The sequence below is a fragment of the Cucumis melo genome, chromosome 6 (genome assembly GCF_025177605.1).
Source record: "Cucumis melo cultivar AY chromosome 6, USDA_Cmelo_AY_1.0, whole genome shotgun sequence".
In the NCBI taxonomy this organism is placed as follows: domain Eukaryota; kingdom Viridiplantae; phylum Streptophyta; class Magnoliopsida; order Cucurbitales; family Cucurbitaceae; genus Cucumis; species Cucumis melo.
In genome coordinates this window covers 9,811,404-9,834,536 of record NC_066862.1, presented here as the reverse complement: position 1 = coordinate 9,834,536, position 23,133 = coordinate 9,811,404, and the positions used below count along the sequence as shown (strand labels likewise).

General features: G+C 33.4%; 1 protein-coding gene across 1 annotated transcript; it reads right to left on the bottom strand.

Annotated features, from left to right (window-relative positions):
- Positions 1-15,228: 15,228 nt before the first annotated feature.
- Positions 15,229-17,209, bottom strand: LOC103496087 (uncharacterized). The gene has a single exon (XM_008457813.3). It carries the CDS (start codon positions 16,788-16,790, stop codon positions 15,573-15,575), a length of 1,218 nt encoding a protein of 405 aa, XP_008456035.1. The 5' UTR covers positions 16,791-17,209; the 3' UTR covers positions 15,229-15,572.
- Between the last annotated feature and the right edge of the window lie 5,924 nt (positions 17,210-23,133).

The following is a 23,133-nucleotide window of genomic DNA, read 5'->3' as shown; positions in this document are numbered from 1 at the left end:
TAGTGGGGTAATTATGTGTCTTCACCACTAGTACCTAGTTTATAGGAGAGTTTGTTTTAGGTTTTTCACTTTCTCATTTGTTCATCTTTCATTAGTTGAACATGCTTGTATTGCCTATATATAGGCCATTTGATTGATTAATAAAATTAAGTCAAGTATTAAATATTTTCTTCTGATTTAATTAACAAGTAATTTCTATTTCCTTTCGAAATGTGAGGAGATTAATGGTTTAATCCATGTTACACTAATAATTATGAAAATAGAAAATACCTAAAAGATTTGAGAATTTGAAGATGAAAAGGTGGACCAAATATAGATATAAGAATAATATATATATATATATATATATATATATATATATATATATATATAGGTATGTATAAAAAAATGAGGGGCAAAATGGAAAGTGGAAAATTCTCCATTTATAAGCCAATTTAATAGAGATTAGTACTTAACACATGCGATGCTCGTGATATTTCAAACTTTTTTCTCTATCCTGAACTGTCACATTAATCTTTGAATTTATCTTTTCTTTTTTTAGATTTTATTTAAAAATTTAGGCAAAATAAATTATGATTTAATAGGTATGTATGTATATATGTATGTATGTATGTATGTATGTATGTATGTATGTATAGTAATTAATTGTAGGAGTGAAAATTTTAATTGGTTTTCAAACACTTCATATTATAAACTAAAAAATTTCTACCACAAATTAATAAACATTGAAATAAAAAAAAATTAACCTAAAAGGAAAAAGGGAAAATATTAGAATGTTAAGATTTTTGTATTTGAAAGCTAAGATATTCGAGTTTAATGAGTTATGTAAAAAATAATATTTAAGAAAAGAGAGGCTATAATTAATACAAAATTTCTTAAATTATAACAAATATTTTTCTTTAAAAGTAGGTTACTTTAATTTTAAAATATATCTTAAAATAAAGGACTACTTTACAGTATTTATTATTATTGTAGCAAGAAGAAGAGTATATCAATTAAAAGAAAATGAAAAACATAAAAAATATATCTGCAGTTACCAAGTAATTAAGTCTATAACATAGTGTGTTTGTTTTTTTAATACAAAAAAAGAACCAAGTCAATAATGAAAATACCATAACAAAGGAAACATTCATATTGATGGTATCAAAATCCAAGAATGATCTTCTAGCCAAATACATTCCACAAATATTTAGTGGCATGAGTGGGAATAGCTACATAATTATTAAAAACTTTTAGAGTGTAACGAAAATCCTTAATAATTTTTTGTCTTTGTCTATCAATCATACAAAATAGAATTTGCTAGAGGAAACTGTGTGGATGAAGGAACAAAAAAAAAAAAAAAAGTCCTTATCTATCATTCTTTAAATCAAAAAATGAATTTTGAGAGAAATTGAGTTGAGTGCAAAAGAAACCAAGAGAATACAAGTTTTAGAAAATATAGTGTAGAAGACTCCTTTTATAGTAACAAAATGATATTGCAAAACTACTAAAATTCCAAAAGTTTTGAACCAATGTAATTATAATTAAAGGTAAAGTCATAAATTCTATAGTGGTTTTCTTTTTAGAAATAAATAGATAAACACATTTCATATTCTACGTTCTTCCCATTTGATTACATTTAATGATCATTAATAATTAGAAATCATTTTTATGTTAAAAGAAAGAAAAAACTAAAAAAAGAATTGCAACAAATATGATAAAATTATACATCAAATTAATTATAAAAGTAGTTACAAAAGAATGGTAAAATAGGGGAAAAAAGTTTCTCTATATAAGCCATTTAATATATAGTATAGATATAGATATAGATAGATTGAGACGAAGATTTGTCACTTTCTCTCTTCATCTCCTTTTTACTCAACTTTCATTCTTCCTCCTATTCAATGATCGATTATTGAAACTAATGACATAAAAATGCATTTTTTTAAAAAAATAAATTGAAAAAATGGGCTTTCCTTAAAAAGAAAAAGGGTAATGTGTTGTGAAAATGAGGTACAATCGAAATACGAAAACTAAGAAAATATTATATTAAAATAATAATATAATATAATAAATAAATAAGAAACTAAAGAAATTAAGAAAATTAGAAAATCTTAAAATTTCTCTACTTTCTCCTTCTTTCATAGAGTTCTCTTTGGTGTACATACACCTTACAACTTCACAAAATGCCACTATTTATAAAGAACTTGGCAAATAGGATGTAACATTAAATAGCCACTAAGAGACCATGTTTGCTTGACACATGGTGTGAGTGTTGGATGATAAATGTGTTGACATGCGGCTATGACCGTTAAGTGCCATAATCGTAACCTTTCAAACACGATTGTGCGGCACTTGTTTTGCTAGGTCAACAAGTCAGCCGTTCAAAATTCGAATCCGCGGACAAACTCGCGATATGATGTAGCCTCCCTCCACGTTCTTGAGAAAATTGTTTTATAAAATGGGAGAGAGAAAATAAATTGTTAAAAAAATCATAAATGAGAGCATTGAAAACTGTGGTTGCAAAGAAAATGCTTAGCTTGCAAAGAGTGCGACAAGGCTTGGGCGGTGGCTCAACTACTATGGTACCCCCTATAGTACATATTGAGATTTTTGACCTTGACAGACTTGCATATGAAAATGCCGAAACATCATACTCTAGCTCGGCGACACGAAAATGAAAGCAATAACCTAAACTACTTACAAGACATAAAGACAAAGAGATTGGGGGGTATTCGGGCGTACGACCATGGACAAACATGCATTGGTCAAGTATGCCTGTGACATTCTGCCCCTTCTAAACGGTTGACATCCCTATAACCTGGCGAAGCTACAACTTTTCAATCTTCTACTTCCACGCTTCAAGAGCTTCGACACGTTCTTAGCTCAGTACCTCTACTGGAGGTTCTTCCACTTCACTAGGAATTTATGCATCTCCCTCGTGGGTCTTCTACTTTTCCTTACTTTGTCAGCAAGGTGTTCTTTGGCTTCCTTGTCTTCTTCCTGTTTCAGGTCGACAGATAGTCGTACGACATGGTTGCATCGTTAATTAGAACCCTGGTCATCCGTTCGAAACTCGAGGCGGCATTGCTTTTGATCCACCCTCTTCTCCCTCGACCTTGAAGCTTTTTCTAGGCACACTTGAGCGATGTTAGCCATCTATTCCTGTTCCTCTTCAAGTCAGTGAACTTGAGGTTTGTTCCCTACATAAGGGTCGTCAGCGAACGGTGGAAATACATAATGCCTTTTACCATCAGTCTCAAACAGACTTCTCTTGATCAGCGATTCTGTTTGAGCACTGTGATCGATTTGGGCTACATTCAACAAGTGAGCCCAATTCCTTTGTCTGCCATCAACAAAATGATGCAGATATTCTCCGAGCATACAATTGAATCGCTCGTTTTCATCTCTGAAAGGCTTGGTCGTATCAGCGATCCTAAGACTCAGTCCCTTAGTCGTGGCTTGCTTCAGACCATCGGAGGCGGCCAGACACTCGAGGTTCCGACCCCACTGGATGTCTTTTTTCGACAACTCAGTCCACGAGCTTGCTCTTTTTAAGAACCCTTCCACGAATTGCTTGTTGTCATTAGTCAATTCGGGATATGAGCGTAACTTTGCGACTGATTTCAGTATTCTTCAATCACACGTTGCAGCAATCTTCCTTTTTCCCACCTCAATTCGGTAAAATTCCATCGCATGGCCTAACATGTTTGTCTGTCCTTGCACAAGGTAACACCTTCCTCCCTTGGCATCGATAAAACAAAATGGCACTATGGGGAACTCGTATGCTCCAAGTCTTGTGACACAAATCATCTAGAGTTCCTCTGCCTCCATTACTCTTACTCGACAGTACCTCGGTTGGATGTCTGACTTCGAAAAATACTTCACCCCACGTGAGCGATCAAATAGGTTGGTGAGTATGTGAAGTGGATACTTGTGGCTAACTGTGAGCTTATTTGGGATACGACGGTCCATACACCGTATTAGGTTTATGTCATTCTTCTTTAGGGAAAGGACTCGGGCTCCATATGAAGCTTGTACTGATCTACTAAATCCTGTACTCCACAATTTCTTCGGATGTTTCTGAAGTTTAGCTAACTCCGGTGGTGCCATACGATAAACACTCTTCGCAGGCGCTTTTGTCCCATGGTCAATCGTCTTTCGCGTTGACAAGGATTTGGGCCAACTATTTGGCATCACCCCATGGCACTTCTCTGGGACACACAAAGTGTCTTTGGAAACTGTCTTCCCCAGTTTTCCTAATGCCTCAAGCAAGATGGCCATAGATGTTGGTTCCCCTTGGGCAAGATTCTTATCTAGTTGCATGACAGAAATCATTTTAAACCCACTAGGCTGACGAATATCTACTTGCACAACAGTGGGGAAAGATCTAGTAATCACTAGACATTCGACTGAGGGCATTGGTATGACCTGATGTTCAAGGAGGAACTCCATTCCCAGTACTACATCGAAGTCATCCATCTTTACAACCACAAAGTCCACAGGGTCTTTCCATTCTCCCAACTTCATTGTCGTCCGTTTCACTAGTCCGACGATAGGTAGGACAATGAAATTTACAGCCTTCATTCTTCTTGAATCCTTCTCCCAACGGAGTCTTAGGCGTCCAGCTTCTGCCTCTGTTATGAAGTTGTAGATTACACCAGAATCAATCATAGTGCTCTTAGACTGTTTTTGGTTGATCCAGGTGTCAACGTACAGTAAGCCCCTTTCCGCTGGTACACTTCTCTCCCCTACCTTTTTCTGGAGAGACGACAAGTATTTTAAGGCCCATGTTCTAGGCTTCTTGCCTCATTCTGCCTGGCCACCTCACCTTCGGTTTGATCTGATTTATCATCTAGATCCGGGGTTAATGAGGCCTGAAAAAGCAAAGAAGTCAGCTTTATTTGGGCATTCTCTTGCCAAATGTGGCCCCTCACATATGAAACAACTGAGGGGAAGCTTAGATGAGCTTCGATTATTGGGCCTTCACCAAGTGTTCTCTACATTTGACTGATAAGGTCTGCGGTCTCTACCAGAACCTTTGTCTCCCTCGACAGTTTTGGGAGAATTTGGGTGACTATCCCTATTCCTTTTAGGTGAGGAACTTTGGTGACGTCTCACATCTTGAGAGTCACTGGTCAGATTGAACAACCGTTCGGCTGCTACATATGTTGACGTGAGGTCTTAGATGTTGGGGTTGATGCCCTAAATCTCCTGGTCTTGTAGTTTGTAATTGTATATATTATACAAACTTTTTATTTATCTAATAAAATAAAGTGTTTTATTTTATTTGATATTTAGTTGCATTAACTCACAAAACCAATAAACTAACATCCAAGGTTATCTTCTGTAACCTAAACATGTATGTGGAGACATACAAGTGGATCGTGTTTAAGTGATAACCTAAATGGTCTGTAGTAAAAGGATAAGGCTGGATACCTTATCTTGGTGACACTACGAATACGGCCTGCTTTGTAGTTGTTACAATTGTTTTAAAGTGCTACAAATGATTTGATTCTAATCATTTATGTCGAGACATTAGAGCGGGGGTATTCTATACAAAGAGTTTGTATAAGACCGGACCATGAAATGAATAGTCTCTCTTATTAACACCATTACTAGTTGAGACTACATTTCACCAGGATGACTATAGGTGACTTGACCTGAATCCTGAGTGAGTTGTGAACTCCTGCCTATGTAGGCGATCCTTTGATTTGTATGGGTGAGAGTGGCCTATGTAGTCGACTCAATATGCCTACCATTTTGGGGATTCGTCTGATTGGGGAGCTGGGAACGCAGCTACACAAGAAGGAATTCACTCATTCTCTATAGATAGAGTAAGTAGAGAATTTGCTCTCTTAAGGGTTGATTTCAGGGCTTGAACAATGTGGCGCCACACCCTCTCTTGGCCTGAGAGGAGTTCAGTTATAGTAGGACTATAATTATTGTTCATTAGAGGAATCAATGGTACTTAAGGAGTTAGATGTAACTACAGGGGCAAAACGGTAATTTTTGGCCTAGCTGTACTTACGAGCAATTTGTGAAGGGTCATTGCACTGTTGATTGGTTATATCTAATGGACACAAAAATATATCTACAGTTAGAAGAGTGCAACTATTAGTCTTTAGTTGAATGACTAATAGTTAATGAATAGAGATTAAATTTAATTAAAGAGTTTAATTAATTAATCTCATTTCATTGGAGCTTCAATCTGTAGGTCCATAAGGTCCCATTGTTAGCTCAATAAGGATAAATGAGAATCAAATTTATTTTGGTTTAATTTGAATTGTTCAAATTGATTAAAGGGAATAAATTGTATATGATACAATTAATATAATATATTTGATACATTATAATGTAAAGTTTTTTATGAGAGAAGTGAATATTTGAATATGATTCAAATAATAATAATAATATGAATGAGATTCATAAATAAACTATAGGTTAAAATTGAATTCGATTCATATTAGAACTATAGATTATATGAGAGATCTAAATCATTGGTTATATTATATATGATATAATATAAAGTTTATATTATATGAGATATAATATATTTGTAATTAAATTTATATTGATTTTATTTAATTTAATTAATACATAAATATATATATATATATATATATATATATTTAAATAGAATAGAATAACTCCCTACGTGGGAAAGATGGGGAAGTTATTTGATAACTTCCCCCTCCATTGTGGAGATTTGTTTTAAAAGAAAAAAAAAAGGATTTTTTTTTTCAGAACAGCACAATCTTACGATCTCTCTCTATCCCAAAGAAACAAAATTCTCCCAAAAGCTTCTTCCCTCACCAAAATTACAGAAGCCCACAACTCTCTGTGATTCTTTACTTGGAGAATAATGAGGAAGATTTTGTGGTGTCACGAAGCTTGGAAGAAGAATTGGTTCTACAAAGGTCAGTTTATTTTCACCTTTTCCATGAGAAGCATGTTTATTATTCTTCTTTGAATTTATTGGTTTCATAAATTGAATTTCACTCGCACGACGTTCATACGCTTTCTACAAAGGAAATCCATTCCTTCAATTGGTATCAGAGCCAGGTTGTGCAATTGTTTTTTCAATTTTTTTTGAAAGAAAATTCAAAGAAAAGGTGGGTATTTTTTCTCTGCATTGTTGAATGTGGGTTTGCAAAATAGATGTTTTCGATTTTGGCACCTTAGATTACAATTTTTTTTTTATTTTTCATTAATTTGATTGATGTAAAGGGCTGTTGTTTTGGCCATTTTAATTCTGTAATCGAGTCTGTAAGTTCGTGTCGTTCGAGGCAAGTGTTGCTAGGTTGATGAACGATTTTCGGAGGAGTTTTTTTTTTTTTCAGTTCGTACAGATTCAAATCTGTACAGAGTTACAGCAGATTTTGTTATTAAAAAAAACAAAAAAAAAAAAAACAAAACAAATATATCTTTTACGCGTGTGTTCCAACGTGGATTGCTTCCTAATGCAGTGGCTGGTTGTCCATTAGTGTTTCAAGAGGTCGTGGCTTCGATTTCCAAATCGTGCAGTTTTTTGTTTTTTTTTTCTTTTTGGTTTTAATTAATTTGATTATATTAATTTGATTATTTTTTTAGGAGTGTCAAATTTGGTCTATTTTGTTTTTTAATCTTTTATTGCATGTGATGTTTTATTAAACTAATTATATACATAATGTATGTCATATAGTTTAAAATCCCACTTTAGGATTATAATTATCATGCATCATACTTAAATATAAGTGTTGTATTTTAGTTGCATGATTTTCTAAGCATGCTCATGCATCATATTTAATATAATTGTTATATTATATGATAGCATGTATAATTAATATATTCATGCATCATCCTATAATTTAAAATGTTGTATTATATAGTTTTATTGATGGATGTTTTTATTTTCATTGCATTAATATAATTGTTGTATTGTGTGATGAAAATGAAAATGCATTGAGCATGTCATTACTTAGAGAATATATATATTAAATGACATTAGAATTGCATTTTTATAGATTTTAATTATTTTTTTTCCTTATAAGTGTTATAAGTTTATGAATTTAGAATTAAAATCTATAATAAAGAGTTGCATGCTAACATAAGGTCGCAATTAGTTTTAAATAGTTTAAAATTAATTCACCTAGACCTTAATGAATAATATTTCTAATGAGATTAGAAATAGGGTTAATCTTTTCTCGTTTTAATAGGATTAAAATGATATCAATAAAAGATTAAATTTATAAAATATTTGTCTATAAGGGACCTTTGTCTAAGGAAAGTTCTGTCTAGGCTGGGGTACTTAAGCTGACGGTAACGGAACACCCCTACCTAGGAACTGACCTGGAAGGTGAATTAGTCAAACATTTTATAAGCATGCAATACATGATTATATTTATCAAAGTGTTTGATGAACAATAATCATATATTGTTAAAACTATCCAATATAAGAGTTATATTGGGCCAATTTAACAATGGACTTAGATAAATAATTAGCCGTTTTTTCTAAGTTGTTTTTTTTAAGTAAAACACTAAGTGGGAGGAAATGAGGTATATGATACTTCATTTTTCTTTTCATGTTTCTCTTTAAACATTCACACCATGAGACTTATGCTCGGCCTCGAGGCACCTTTGCTTGTGTCCCCCTACGGGTGGTGTTTGTGTAAGTCAATAACAAGGTGAATGGAGATAGTGTTTTTTTTTCAGAACAACACAATCTTACGATCTCTCTATATCCCAAAGAAACAAAATTCTCCCAAAAGCTTCTTCCATCACCAAAATTACAGAAGTCCACAACTCTCTGTGATTCTTTACTTGGAGAATAACGAGGAAGATTTTGTGGTGTCACGAAGCTTAGAAGAAGAATTGGTTCTACAAAGGTCAGTTTATTTTCACCTTTTCCATGAGAAGCATGTTTATTCTTCTTCTTTGAATTTATTGGTTTCATAAATTGAATTTCACTCGCACGACGTTCATACGCTTTCTACAAAGGAAATCCATTCCTTCATTAGACTCTTTGTTCATATAATTTGGTCTTTGCCCATGGTTTCAGCCCTTCGACAAAACAGAAAACTTTGTCTTTCTCTAACATATCGCGGATATCTAACATCAGTCTCGCAAACTGTTTTACGTACTCCCGAATGTTGCCGTAGTGTTTCAACTCACGCAGTTTTCGTCGAGCCAGGATTTCGACATTCTCGGAGAATAACTGTGAGCGGAGTTCTTTCTTCAAAACGTCCCAGATATTTATTGTGCAACGTTCCTCTTGTATGTCAATATATCGGGACCTCCACCACAATTTGGCATCCTTAAACAGATGCATCGTCGCCAATGTCACTTTTGCTTCCTCAGTGACTGTGTTTGTGGTCTTGAAGTACTACTTGAGATCAAATATGAAGTTTTCTAAGGTCTTTGCATCCCTTGCCCCATAGACGGGCTTGGGTTCTGGAATCTTCATCTTACTAACGGGAATTGCCTCTCCAACCGGAGCTTGGTTTGCCATTGCTCACATTGTGAGACTCAGTCTTGTGTTCACATCTGCCTTTTCATTTCTAACGACATCGAGGGTCACTAAAAAATCCTCCGACATGCTGTTGATCATCTCTAAGAGTGTCTTCTGAGAGTTATCTAGCTCATTGACACGTTCCTCTATATAGACAACAGGGCCTGACGAACTGTCCCCACGCTCGTAGTTACCAGTCTTTCCAACATTCACTTCTAGAGTGTCGACTCTTGCCAACAACTCTTGTATCGGTAGTTCTTCGACACGGTCAACCACCACATCGATTGTATCAGCTTTCTCGAAAATTTCTTCGAGACGGGACTCCAAGTAATGGATGGAGTCGGGAACTTCGGCTAGGTAGAGCATCTGCTATTCTAGCTCTACTAGTCGGTCTTTCTGGGCCTTGCCTGACAGATTCATCGTCGACATATTTCGATCTACTGTCAATTAGCCAATTTGGCTCTGATACCACTTGTCACAATCGTAACCTTTCGAACACGATTGTGCGGCACTTGTTCTGTTCGATTAACAAGTCAGCCGTTCAAAATTCGAAATCGCGGACAAAGTCGCGATATGATGTAGCCTCCCTCCACGTTCTTGAGAAGATTATTTTATAAAATGGGAGAGAGAAAATAAATTGTTGAAAACATCATAAATGAAAGCATTGAAGACTATCAGTTGCAAAGAAAATGCTTAGCTTGCAAAGAGTGCGACAAGGTTCGGGCAGGGGCTCAACTTCTATGGTACCCCCTATAGTACATATTGAGATTTTTGCCCTTTGCAGACTTGCATATGAAAATGCCGAAACGTCATACTCTAGCTCGGCGACACGAAAATGAAAGCAATAACCTAAACTACTTACAAGACATAAAAACAAAGCGATTTGGGAGTATTCAGACATACGGCTATAGGCAAACACGCCTTGGACAAGTATGCCCGTGACACTAAACACGTTAATGGATAATGAGTATGTATATATTATATTAATATCTATAATATAATGCTGATTTTTTTTTTAGGAAAATATATTTTGCCTGGGAACAAAATGCACTTTTCGAAGTTAATTTGATTTGATGATATGGTAATTGTTTTTAATTACTTGATTAATTAATAAAAATAAATTAAAAGTTTATGATATTTTATGTTCGTACCATCAATAAACAATTTTTAGTCCACTAAATGCTAACTAACAATAACCTAATAATTTATTCTTCCTTTATTTCGTTTTGATTTATAAACTATCCAAGACTCTTTCTCCTAACTTATTGATTTGAGGGAGGATCCAAATTTGGAGTTCATGAGTTCACTAATTTGGAGATCGGTTTGGATCAACTTAAATATGAGAATTTTTCTTTTTAAAAAACCATCTTTATTTAAACTATTTTGATAAAAATTATTTAAAATACACTTCCAAAGTTATTTTCTTTATAATTGGTAAATATTTATTGCAAACATACATGATTCTAATCCAATTATTTTGGACAACCCATATGTAAATTTCATATACCATCCAAATCAGCTTTTCATTGACATAAAATCAAGTTAGAGACCCTTGAAACTTTGCTGACTAATAAACATGAATTCCAAACATGGGAACAAAAATACATTTTGCTTTTATTTTTTTTCGTGTATCTTTCTCTTTCTCTTCAAGTGACACACAGTTCACCTATTACTATTATTTTTTAATTTTTCTATTAGTTGAATGAAACCATAATATTATATTTCTATCGACATTTTCAAGTTTCTATGAGATCGATGTTAATATGATATGTTAAGCGTCATTTTCATGTATACATATAATATAAATAATAGACATGTATACTATTTTAAAAATAATGGAATATTTTTTTAAATTTTTTGTTTTTATAATTTTTCCAAAAGTACCTATCAAATTTGACATTTTACCAATATTTCCATCCAATTTTACATAAAATTAAGACACCCATATTTTAGACTTTCATCACTTATTTTTATCTTTAATTAGTTTATGTTATTTTATTTTTACCCTTCTTGTGTTTTTAATTTTACATCTGTTTTCATTTTAATTTCTTTTGTTGGCTTTACCTCGTTTTCTATTTCCCGTTTAGATTTTTTTCGTACTTTCGAGATTCTTCAGAGATATTTTTATGAAAAAATAGTTTTGGTAACCTAGATTTTGGTCTAAATTCTATTTGTTTTCATAGTTTAAATGTTACTCGATTTAGTATTTTAAGTTTAGATACAATTTCATTTTTTAGATTTAGATTTTATTTTAATTTGGTTTATATGTATCAAGATTTTCACTATTAGCCTCTGTTTTTTACCCAATACTGACTTTTGATGTTTAGAATTGATATTTATTAATTAATTTTAAATAATTATATATGAAGTAAAATTTTAAATTTGGTTTTAGTTGTGATGAAAAAATTAGATGGAAAAGTGAGTATTTAGTGAAAATTTAAAAAAATCTCGATAGTGAAATTATTCCTTAAGTTTTATTTTTTGTTCTAATTTAGTCACTAGGTTTCAAGATGTTACAATTTCACCATTAGTTTTTTTTAGGTAATAATGATTGAGATTTAAGCTTTGTTTTAATTTGATTTCTATAAAAATAATTACTTGGAGTCTATGACTCCACTTTTTTGCTAATATAATGTGTATGGTTACTACCCATATCGATATAGTCGATGATACTTTTCATTATGTGACACTTTCAAGGTTATAAATCGATTGGATTGAGGCAAAACAAAACGTTAAAAACTCAGCGTGAATTTAGAGTAAGAGTCTCCAGTACAACAAGTTATTCAAGACAACCAAGTGAGAGTAAAACATCCTAAAACTATTCATAGTCACATAAAATTTCACAAAAATCCAAAAATAAAAAACTTTCCTATAACTAACCTATTTCTAAAAACTTATCTATGTCTTCCATGTGATACACCAGATTTACCCCCAATCTTTAAGACATTTGACTATTTTCTTTTTCCTCCTTCAACGATACCTTCACGGATGATAACTAATGTATTCAAGACAAGACCAACATTCCATCAGGGTATTTATTATGTAACGACCTAATTCTTTATACTAAGTTGAGATCATTACTACTCAAATGAAATTCTTAAATTAAATTGGAAAATAAAACAAATGTTCATAATTAAAATCTCAAATACTCATTAAAATCATAAATAAATAAATGTAAATAGAAATAAATCTTAAAATAATAATATCCTAGTTCAGGCCCTATCTAGTTTTAAAGAGTAATCATAAAAGTACGAAAAATACTAAAATCAAGCTGAAAACATAATGGCGGAAGCAAAACGTTCCCTATGGCATGTCACGGTCACTTTTTGTCATTTGCCAGCTTTTCTGATCTACCTCTCTCTTTATCTTTACCTGAAAAATTAAACATGAAAGAGTGAGTATAAAAATATATTTAGTAAGGGACCTACTACTAGTCCCGCTAGGTGTCTGTTAACTTCCTATTAGAGTCTTGTAGAGTGGTACCCTTAAACTGACACGTTTTCGAACATGTGCAATCTGTAATCCTGTAGGAACATCTCTGGTCTTCGGTGAACCCAAAGGAACACCTAGGAAAAAACTGATCTTTAGTGAACCTCAAAAGGAACAGTAAGACAATCAGGCTGTGAGTGACCCCGTCGAGTCACTTGTAACATATCATCTCATACTGGACTGGTGATTCCGTCGGACTATACAGTTAAAAAGGTGGTGATCTCGAGGGACATCTATGTGGGTACGACTCTAATAGATAAAGCTAATAGCACACCCTATCTATAACATGTAACATATCATAACATCATACCACGACATGAGCAATAATCATAGCATTCTAAAACATGAGATTTACGTTTCATGCATTAACATCAACATCATTAATCATCATTAACATAATTCAGTCAGACTCATCAATCATCATAAGCATGGACTACTCATGACTATCAATCATCATAAACATAACCACATTATGCATATCAGCTAACTCAATGTATAGTGGAAAAATTACATGCAAGTTCTTACTTCGATTCGAAAGTCTAGTAGGAGAATCTCTTATCTGGCCAAGCTTCCCAAGAAAGATCCTAAACATTAAGGGTAAAATACCAAGATGATAAATTTAATGGTTGCTTAAAGACCCAAAAGTCCAATTATTTCAATTTACCCAAAGTTGAGGTCGAATCCGACTTATCCTTGGTTGGGAAAATCCATAGCTCAAACTTTCAGATCAAATCTAATTAAATAATCTAAAATCAAATTAATTAGGATCCAAAATTAATCTTTGTTGGGCACTAACCAAAACCCAATCAACTTACCAAAACTTACCAAAATAGGTGAAAAAGAGACTAAAAATAGTATTGGCAGCTCAGTGACTTGGCTAGAGAGGAATTCGGCTTGGAAGGTAGGGCGACTCAGCTTGGAAAACAGGGCGGCTCGGACGAACTCGGCTTAGGTAAGGCGTGCTTACGGCTCGGGTAAGGTACGACTCGCGGGCAGCTCAAGGGGTCGAAACTGCTCAGCTAGGGTGCGACTCGACCGGCGAAAACGGCTTAGCTAGGGCGCGGCTCGGCTCGACGGTTGCTCACGGCTAAACTCAATGGACGACTGAGGAAGACGGCTTCGGTGACGGAAAGCTCGAGCGTTTGCGAAATCGATGAGACTCGTCGACGGTTGCTGAGCGAAACGACGCGACGAAAGACAATCGACGCGCGCTGAGAACCAGCACGATCATGAACGACCGAAGAGACGAAACGCAAATGGGAACAAGCGGTCAACGACGGAAAGTGATGGCTGACAAGGAAATGGTTTAGGATGAACGACTTGCACGGAGAAGTGGCTCGGGTCGTTGGCTATCGACGGAGGGGATACGACGGTTGAATGGCGGGTGGCGGCAACGGAGAAAACGTTTGTAAAGGAAAAAAATTTAGGGTTTTTCTTTTGTGAGGAAGAGGATGATCAATAGTGGCGCACGTATTCCAAGGATCCTATTTAAACAAAATAATAATATAATAATTATTATTTTCTTCTCTTTTTCCTCTTACCTCATTCCTCAATCTTTTCCAAATAAAACAATTTCTTCTCTCTCTTCATTTAAAACCCATCAATTTTTTTTTAAACTCAAATCTACCTCTCCCTCCAATCACATCACTTTTATCTTTTCCAAAAATAAAACAATATATCCTTACATAATTATATTATCTACGTTATATAATTATTTTAACCTTAAATTTAATTAATTATATACCCATTTCTATAATTAATCAAAATTCTTTCAAATACAACTCCCCCAACCCAAATCACTTAAGGTAACAAATTTAATCATAAATTACAAACTTTAAACAATTACATATTTTTCAAAATATCTAATAAATTCCAATTTCCACAAATCAAATATTTCAACAATTGAATCAAATATCATCCAAATTTTTTTAAATTAAACTTAAGATAATTACGAATAAATTAGGTTAATTTGGGGCATTACATATTCCCAACTAAAATACTTTCGACAATATTCGATGATTGATACATCGATATAAAGAATGGGGCAAGTAATGGAAGGCCACTCTCGATTCAATTTCATTCACTCTCCAACCTCTTTCAAGTTTCAAACCATCACGCTCTCCAACTTCTTCTTCCAAGTTTCAAGCCAACCTTGTCTTACATCTTTGTTCATATTTTGTTTTTGCAAATAAAGAAAGATCGCCAGATCTAGAAACGGAAAGAATGTATGTGTTTAAAAGTAATTGTCTTAAATACGAGGATCATCTATATGAATGTAAGTGATCCTTTAGTATAAATTACAAGATCGTAAATGATCCCTTAGATAAAACAAAATCATCACCAACATTCATTTAGGTGATGTTTTAGGACGGGTGGATTCTAAATACATTTTGTTTTACAAATAATAAAGAGACAACAAATGTATCAACGAAACAAAAATAAGCTAAGAAAACGCAACAATTCTAAGTACATTTATTTTACACCTCCAAATTTACTTAAGAAAAGATTAAAAAAGTCCAAACAAAAAAAAAAAAAAAAAAAAAAAAGGAGAAAAAGGGAAGAAAATAAGGGAGGCAGCCATTCATTTGATCTGAAGAGGAAAAAGAAAAAATTGCTAGAGATTGATGATAGTTTGGTAAGGAATTTCAGTGTAATCAATTTCATCAGCCGACTCCATAGCCATATTCCCCAACTTCACCAAACTCCCAGTCGCCAAGATTGCTTTCGGATTAATATCATGCATCGATCTCAAATACAAGCTCCGAATCGCACCAATCGCCGCATCGAACAACGCCGTCCTTTCTTTCTTCTTGCACTTCACTATTGAATTCGACCCCAAAAGACAGTGTCCTAACACTCTTAAGATCGGCTGAAGAATCTCCCACGGCAACGGAATTCTCCCAATTCCATCCTCCTCCGCCTCCTCTACCACCGCCACCGTCGCTTCCTCTTTTTTTACTCCTCTATTTTCAACATCGCCGGCCCAAATCCGGCAAAACTCGCAGAACTCAATCTTGGAAGTTTCTGGAATCTTATCGATTTTCGTGTAGTAGAGTTCGAGTGCGACACCGACGATTCGGGCCCTTTTGGTGGAGCGGACCATGCCGTGGGGCTCCAACGATGGGGAGATTACGGCGAGGTTGAGAGCGGTGGCGTTGTTTTTGTGAGGGGATATGGATTCGTGGTAAATACTGGGGTGAGTTAAATCGGGGATGTTGACGGAGAGGGGCTGGCCCGCGCGGCGATTGGTTTCGTGGGCGTAGAGAGAGAGGAGGACGGCTTCGAAGCCGGCGAGGGATTTACGGCGGGACACGACGCGGGAGAGGTAAGCGCTGAGGAGGACAGGAAGGAAGCGGAGGACGACGAGTTTGAGATCGGGGTTGCTGGATTGGAAAGTATCGTAGAGCCAACGGCATAGGTTGTCATCGCCGGCGCCGGAGGTGGGACGGCGGAGGAGGGCGGTGATTTGGGCAATTGTTTCGAGGTCGTTGAGGAGGGCGAGGGCAGGGTTGGGAGCGGAAGAGAGAGATGAGGGGATGGTATTTGGGAGAATGGGTATTAGGGATTCGATGGCCGTTTGTGCGATTGTGGTCAAGGATGACGATTGTGAGATGTCGAATCTCACCACTGGGCCGCTTCCGCTCGCTCTGCTGCTGGTTTTGGTGACAGGTGCTTCGACGGCGGCAATGGTGGGGGTGGTTTCTTCGGCGTCAGCGGGGGCTGCAATTTCTTCGATGGCAGTTTCTGGTTCTTTATTCTCGGCGGTTTCTTCTGCAGGGGTTGGTTCTACGGCGGCGGGGGAGTCGTCGTCGGAGGAGGAAGAGGAGGACATTGGTGGAAATTAATTAGGGATTTATTTATTTAAATTAAAAAATAAGTAATAAAATGGAATTTGATATTTGAGTTTTATTTATTTTTTATTTATTTTTATTTTTCTTTCTTTTGGGAAAATGGGGTTCGAAAATGGAAGGTAAAATGAGAAGGAAAGTGTAGAGAGAAAAGAAAGGAGGAGAAATAGGATCGAGCTTTACAACGTGGAGACCTTCTCCTTCATATTCTCCAACTCTTGAAACTTTCCATCCACTACTTGCCAACTACATGTAACCGTTGTTTTTTATTTTCAAGCTAAGCTATATGTTTGATTCAATTGTATGAAAAGATAATTTAGTGGTCTTTGGCCCTCACGTTGAATTGGTAAAATAAATCCACCCATCATTTGGTTCTTCATCAATAACTAAGAGGGGCTACCTACTAAATACACCAATCTCATTTCCTTTCAACTACTCCAATTACAAGAAAATTCTACTAAATGTCCTAAAAAGAACAAATCTATGTGATCAATTTTGAAAACTTTATTGCCATCGATCTTTTTGTAGTGTGAAATATCATATTTACCTCCAATTTTGAACATTTCCCCTTCTTTTCATTGTGTGATCGTCTCTTTTTTCTCTTGTTGTTTCTCTTTTTTAATATTTGTTTGAGCTTTTTGCCACTATTTCATCCATCGCTTATACTCATTTTAAGGTTTATTAGATTTTATTAAACAATCTCCCGGTTTTTACTAAACGATCTTTAAGCTTTTATTAAACGATTTTTCAACTTTTCTTAAGAAATATTTCAACTTTTGTTAAGAGATCTCCTAACTTTTATTAGGAGATCTTTCATATTTTATTAAAAGATGTCTCCACTTATAAGAGTTCTTCAAGCTTTTAAACCATCTTCAACTTTTATTAAACGATCTCATCTCTCATCTTTTAAGAGATCTCTCAAGTTTTATTAAGAGATCTCCCAACTTTCAGCTTTCAAGAGATCTCCTAACCTTCAGCTTTTAAAAGATCTCCTAGGTTCTAAAAGATTTTTCAACTTTTATTAAACGGTCTTAATCTCTCATCTTTTATTAAATGATCTCTAAGCTTTTATGAGATCTCACTACTTTTATTAAGAGATTTTCCAGCTTTTATCAAAAGATTGCCCATCTTCTATTATTATGAACATGATCTTGAAAGAAAAATACTTCGTAAAAACTTACCTTCTCTCCATTTCTTGGAATTTTGGTTTAAACTCAAAGACAAAATGTAATGAACGAAGATGAAAAGATCGATTGAAAGTGAATACTGAGAGTGACATTCCATTCAATGCTTGGTGAGAATGTTGATGTTGAATTAAAAGAAAAAAGTTAGGTTGAGATGGAACGATTGAGAAGAGATTTTAAAATTGAAGGTAAATATGGTATTTCATGTAGCAAAAAGGTCGGTGACAATAAAATTTTTAGAAATCAGTCATAGAATTTTTTTTGATTTCTAGGTCATTTCCTAAAATTTCCTCAATTACTTCACTTTTATAATAATGACCCACTCAATTCAATTCTGCATGCAAAACGTTTAAAGGTGTAAATGGGTTGAGTGAGTTGGCTTAGGAAGATTCTTTTGGACCAAACTAAATTTTTGATTTAGTTTAATTGACAACCCAAATAATCCATCTTCAATCCAACCCAACCCTTAAAATTTGGGTTGAGTAAGGTCTAGTTGTTGAGTTATTTATTTATTTATATTTTTTATTAACTTAAAATACTTAAATTTGTCTACAACACATATTATTGCTATTTTTTTTTAAAAAACTCAAACGGTAAATATTAAAATCCAACATATCTATTACAAACTTCAAACAAATTTCATAACAATTTATAAGTTATGATATATATATATTTTAACAATATTAGAAATTTGAGTTGGATTCATCAACCCGATTTTTTTTAAAATGTAACCCAAACCCAACCTAACCCGAAAAAACATAAAAAATTGTACTCTCTTTATCTAATTCTTTTAAACTTTTATTCTTTCACTTCATTCTTCTCCATGCACATCAAATTGATTACATATTAGTTTGATGGAGCTCTACTATTTGTGAAGTTTTGCAACTATGCACATCCTCTAACAACATTACAAAACTATGTCATTCGATTAGAAAGAATCATTCCACAATGGATGGTGAAACTTTTAATTGATCAAGAAGACATTGCGTCACCTAATTAAATTGCACATTTGTATTGTAGCTCCAAATTGTAACAAATATTGAGTTGTAATATTTGTAACTGAATGTGTTTATATTTTTAAAAATGCATTTAATCTCAAACACTAATCAACGAAAATAAATATGTTTTCATATTATCATATATCTTAGATGGTTTTATGTAAAGTTTGTTTTCATTCATTTTTTTTATTGTTTGATGTATGATAATTTTTTAAAATTTTATTTGTTATCTATTTTTTATTATAATATAATTAATGAAAAGATACTTTTTTTTTTCATTGGAAACATGAAAAATAGATATTGATTTTCTTATTTTATTTTATTTTATGTAATAACTAAATAAAAAAAAATAACATAAGTTAAATTATCAATCAAAGTTTAGTAGTATACATCAAGCAAACCAACTTCATTATTGATAAACTACTTATGGCTCTTCATTTAAAATTGCATTAATTACTTTTAAGAAAATGTTAATTTAATTACTATCTTCTCTCATTGTAATTAACTACAATTTACAATGGTATTATACAAAAGGAAATATACATTTGATTTGAGGTTTTCATTATACCCATTTTCATTAATTACAATAATCAAATCAATGTTAATAAATAATTTAAAATAGAAATATAACTTAATTGTAATAGAAGAGTTACACTCTTTAATGAAGGCATCCTATATAATTTTTCATATGACTAAAGTATATGTATCCCTCTTGCTTATATAATGTTATGTTTAAAATTTTTAAAATAAAATTTAAAATAATTATTTAATTTAAATGCAGCAAGATAATATTTACATTAATCTTTATTAAATTTTAGAATAAATCTAATTTATCTAAATTTATCCGAGAAAAATTTTCATAGATAGTAAAACGATGAAACAATTTAAAGATATAGCAAAAAATTTAAATGATATAATGAACTTGATCAATTTTGCTATATTGGATAAATATTTTCAATATTTTGTTAATTTTTAAAAATGCCTTTTCATTCAAACCTTTATATATTTAAAAAATAAAAAAGCACGCATGCATGGCACGTGGTAAAGACTCTTGTACAAATAGAAGTATGTTGTAATTAAATATAAAAAGAAATAAATACTTTTATTTTTTCCTAATTATTTTTATTTGTTTCCTTTTACTTTTTGTTAATTATTTTTATTGATTTTTTTTCCTCTTATCTCCCACGTCTTCCCCAAATGATTTTTCTCTTCCTCTTTCACTCATTGTCTTCATCTTCACCTCACATCGTGTTCCTCTACAACCCGAACTCTTCCTATTCGTCAGATTGTTCCTCTTCGTCGATCCAGAGTTTTTGCTTGATAGTTCCTCTTTGTCGGATCCATAGTTTTCATCTAACTCTTCCTCATCGACGGATATATAGTTTGTGTTTTCCTCTTTGCACGAATCTTGGTTTTTGTTGTGGGTTTTTCTCTAAAGCATCATAGTTAGCAGAGTTAAATGTTGTGGGTTTTTCTTTAAAGCATCATAGTTAGCAGAGTTAAATGTTAAATTTTGTTTTGTTTTTTTCAATTCTGAATATTGAAGACATAATAACTTACTTTAAAATTAATATTATATTCTAGATGTCACAAAATATTGATGAAGTTGTTGAAATTGATGGATTAAGAACTGAATCGACATCATCTAAGAGAAATGACCCAAGTGAGAGATGATATTGCCAATCAAATTTGGCAACATTTGAAGGATAGATACAATTTTATGTTTATGTTATTATTTTTATTCGTGCATCGGTAATTCTTTGTATTAAATGAATAAACTTTTGATAATTTTATTTTTATGTTAGATGGATGACCTTTATTTTTTTTTTAATGTTTAATTGAAGTAAATGTGAAAAATAAAAAATAAATCTAGAAGAAAATCAGGAAACAAGAAGCAGTTACCAAACAAGAATGTGTTTGTCCCAGAATTGTTTGTCGTTGAAACTTTAAACGATACAAATTTTAGAGTCAACGACACAATTTTTGTATTACAAATTTTGCATCGTTAAAACCCATTTTTTTAGTAGTGAAAGTTTAATTCGTTTATATATGGATCAAGAATAGTAAAATTTGGTAAGAATAATAATCCACTCAATTTTTTTGATGAATGCGTGTGTGGTTGGAAGAACTTTAAGAAAATTAGATAGGAATCTTCTTATATTTAGTTTGAGATGTGTTATGATTTTAAATTGCAAACACTTCCAAACGACTTGAGAGTATGGAAACCACTAAATTTGATGGAAGCTATAAGATCAGGAAATACAGGAAAAGCCATGGGTTATACTCCAAACCCTCATTTTTAGTGATCGCTATCTAGATTAACTTAGGTCGTCATGGGTTAGAAGAGACCCTTACACCCCATTTCATACTTCAAATACCATTATTTATTATGTGAATTAGGCCAACTAGACATGATGTCTGTGGTCAAGCCATTGAAATTATTTATGCTGCCAAGTTGGAATGGTTTCATAAGTGCTGACAAAGAATGTTTGACGGATTCACTACAACATTTAATTTAGAAAAATTATTATTTTAAAGATAGAGCGAAGTAGATATTGCAAAGAAAGACAAGGATGTGCCCATAAATTTGTTAATACTAAAAAATGATAAAGCATATTCTTTTGAAATAGACAATATATTGATTTTTTTCCTTTTTTTTTTTTCTTTTTACAAAATACTAGTGAGAGAGGGCTCAATAGGTACACCATATGAGCTAGGTTGACACACATATGTAGCCTCTCAAATCCGGTAGCTTTTTTCCTACTACTACTTCTTTGTGTTTGAATAATATCATGGGACAGCCTGCTTAAAGTAACTAAATGTCTGTCACTATCCTATATTTTGAATTTTGAGTACTCTTATTTCACTTCAAAAGACCTCCAAAATAACTAAGTTAGGATCTTAAAACTTGTAGTAGCTCATGACTTAACTTTCTTCAACCTTTGGAACCTTACAAATAAAAGGACGAAAAAAAAACGTAGTTAACACTACAAGAAAACTGACATTCCATGACATTTCATTAGCACTCAAATTGATAGGAAAGAAAAATAATTGTCATAAAAGGTTAAAAAGCGCTATTTTGGCGGGGAAAAACGTTGTTTTCGGATTTTATTTTTCCGTGACAGTTATTTTCTGTCATAAAAGGGTTTAGAAATATAAAATAATTTTTTAAAATAAAAAATTCCAAAATTCCCACTTCTCACGCCCTAATTTCTAAATCTACACCTAATTTCTCGAAGTCTTCCATGCCTCTCAATAATTTCTCGAAGTCTTCCATGCCTCTCCAATTTGCTGTCGTCGTCATCTTCAACATTCGAAAACGCTGCCGTCGTCTTCAACATCCGCTGAAGCTTCGACGTCCGACCGAGTCAACGACGTCCGCCCACTTCTCTTTGTTGTATCAACCACGATGCCTCCTTCTCTTGATCGTCTTTCTCATTTTCCTTGTTTTCGCGCTCTTCACTCACAATCAAGTATGTTTTCTTCCCTTTTGAGGATTCCTATTCCTGATTCTGTTTCGGATCTGATTGCCAATAATTTGACTGTAAATGGTAGCTTTAGTTATACTTTTATTCGATTCTCTGTGTCTTAGTTCCCGATTGTTTATTTATTGGTTTTATTCGTGAACGTGTGAATTAGGCTTCCATTGAGCTGCTCATTGTCCAAATCTCTTGTTTGCTCTCCTGTACGATTCGTGTCAATTTTGTTGTCAATCCACTTGGTTAAACCAAAACTTATATATGGGCTTCTGGCTGTTTCAACTTAGTTGGATCATAAGGGCATATATTGAACTTGTACATGGTATTGGAAGTTGTGTTGTGGCGATTATCCTGCTGTTTAGACATTATGATCAGATTTTTGTTTAAATTCTAACTTGTGTTCTTCTCTGCAGAAAATTTCAGGGCTCTATGCACAGATATGATGAATCTTGTATTCTTTACCTTCTACCTAATTTAGTTTTCTCATTTTCTGAACTTGCTCTAAAATTCTAAATGTAGGGGAGAAAGGTAAAACTACAAGTGAAATTCAAATGACTCACAATTTTTCATTATCACCATTAAGTCCAGTTGGTACTATTTTCTATTCAAATATTATTTGATGATTTTGACCTGTTGGAAATGAGAGTATTGAATAAACTTTTTTTA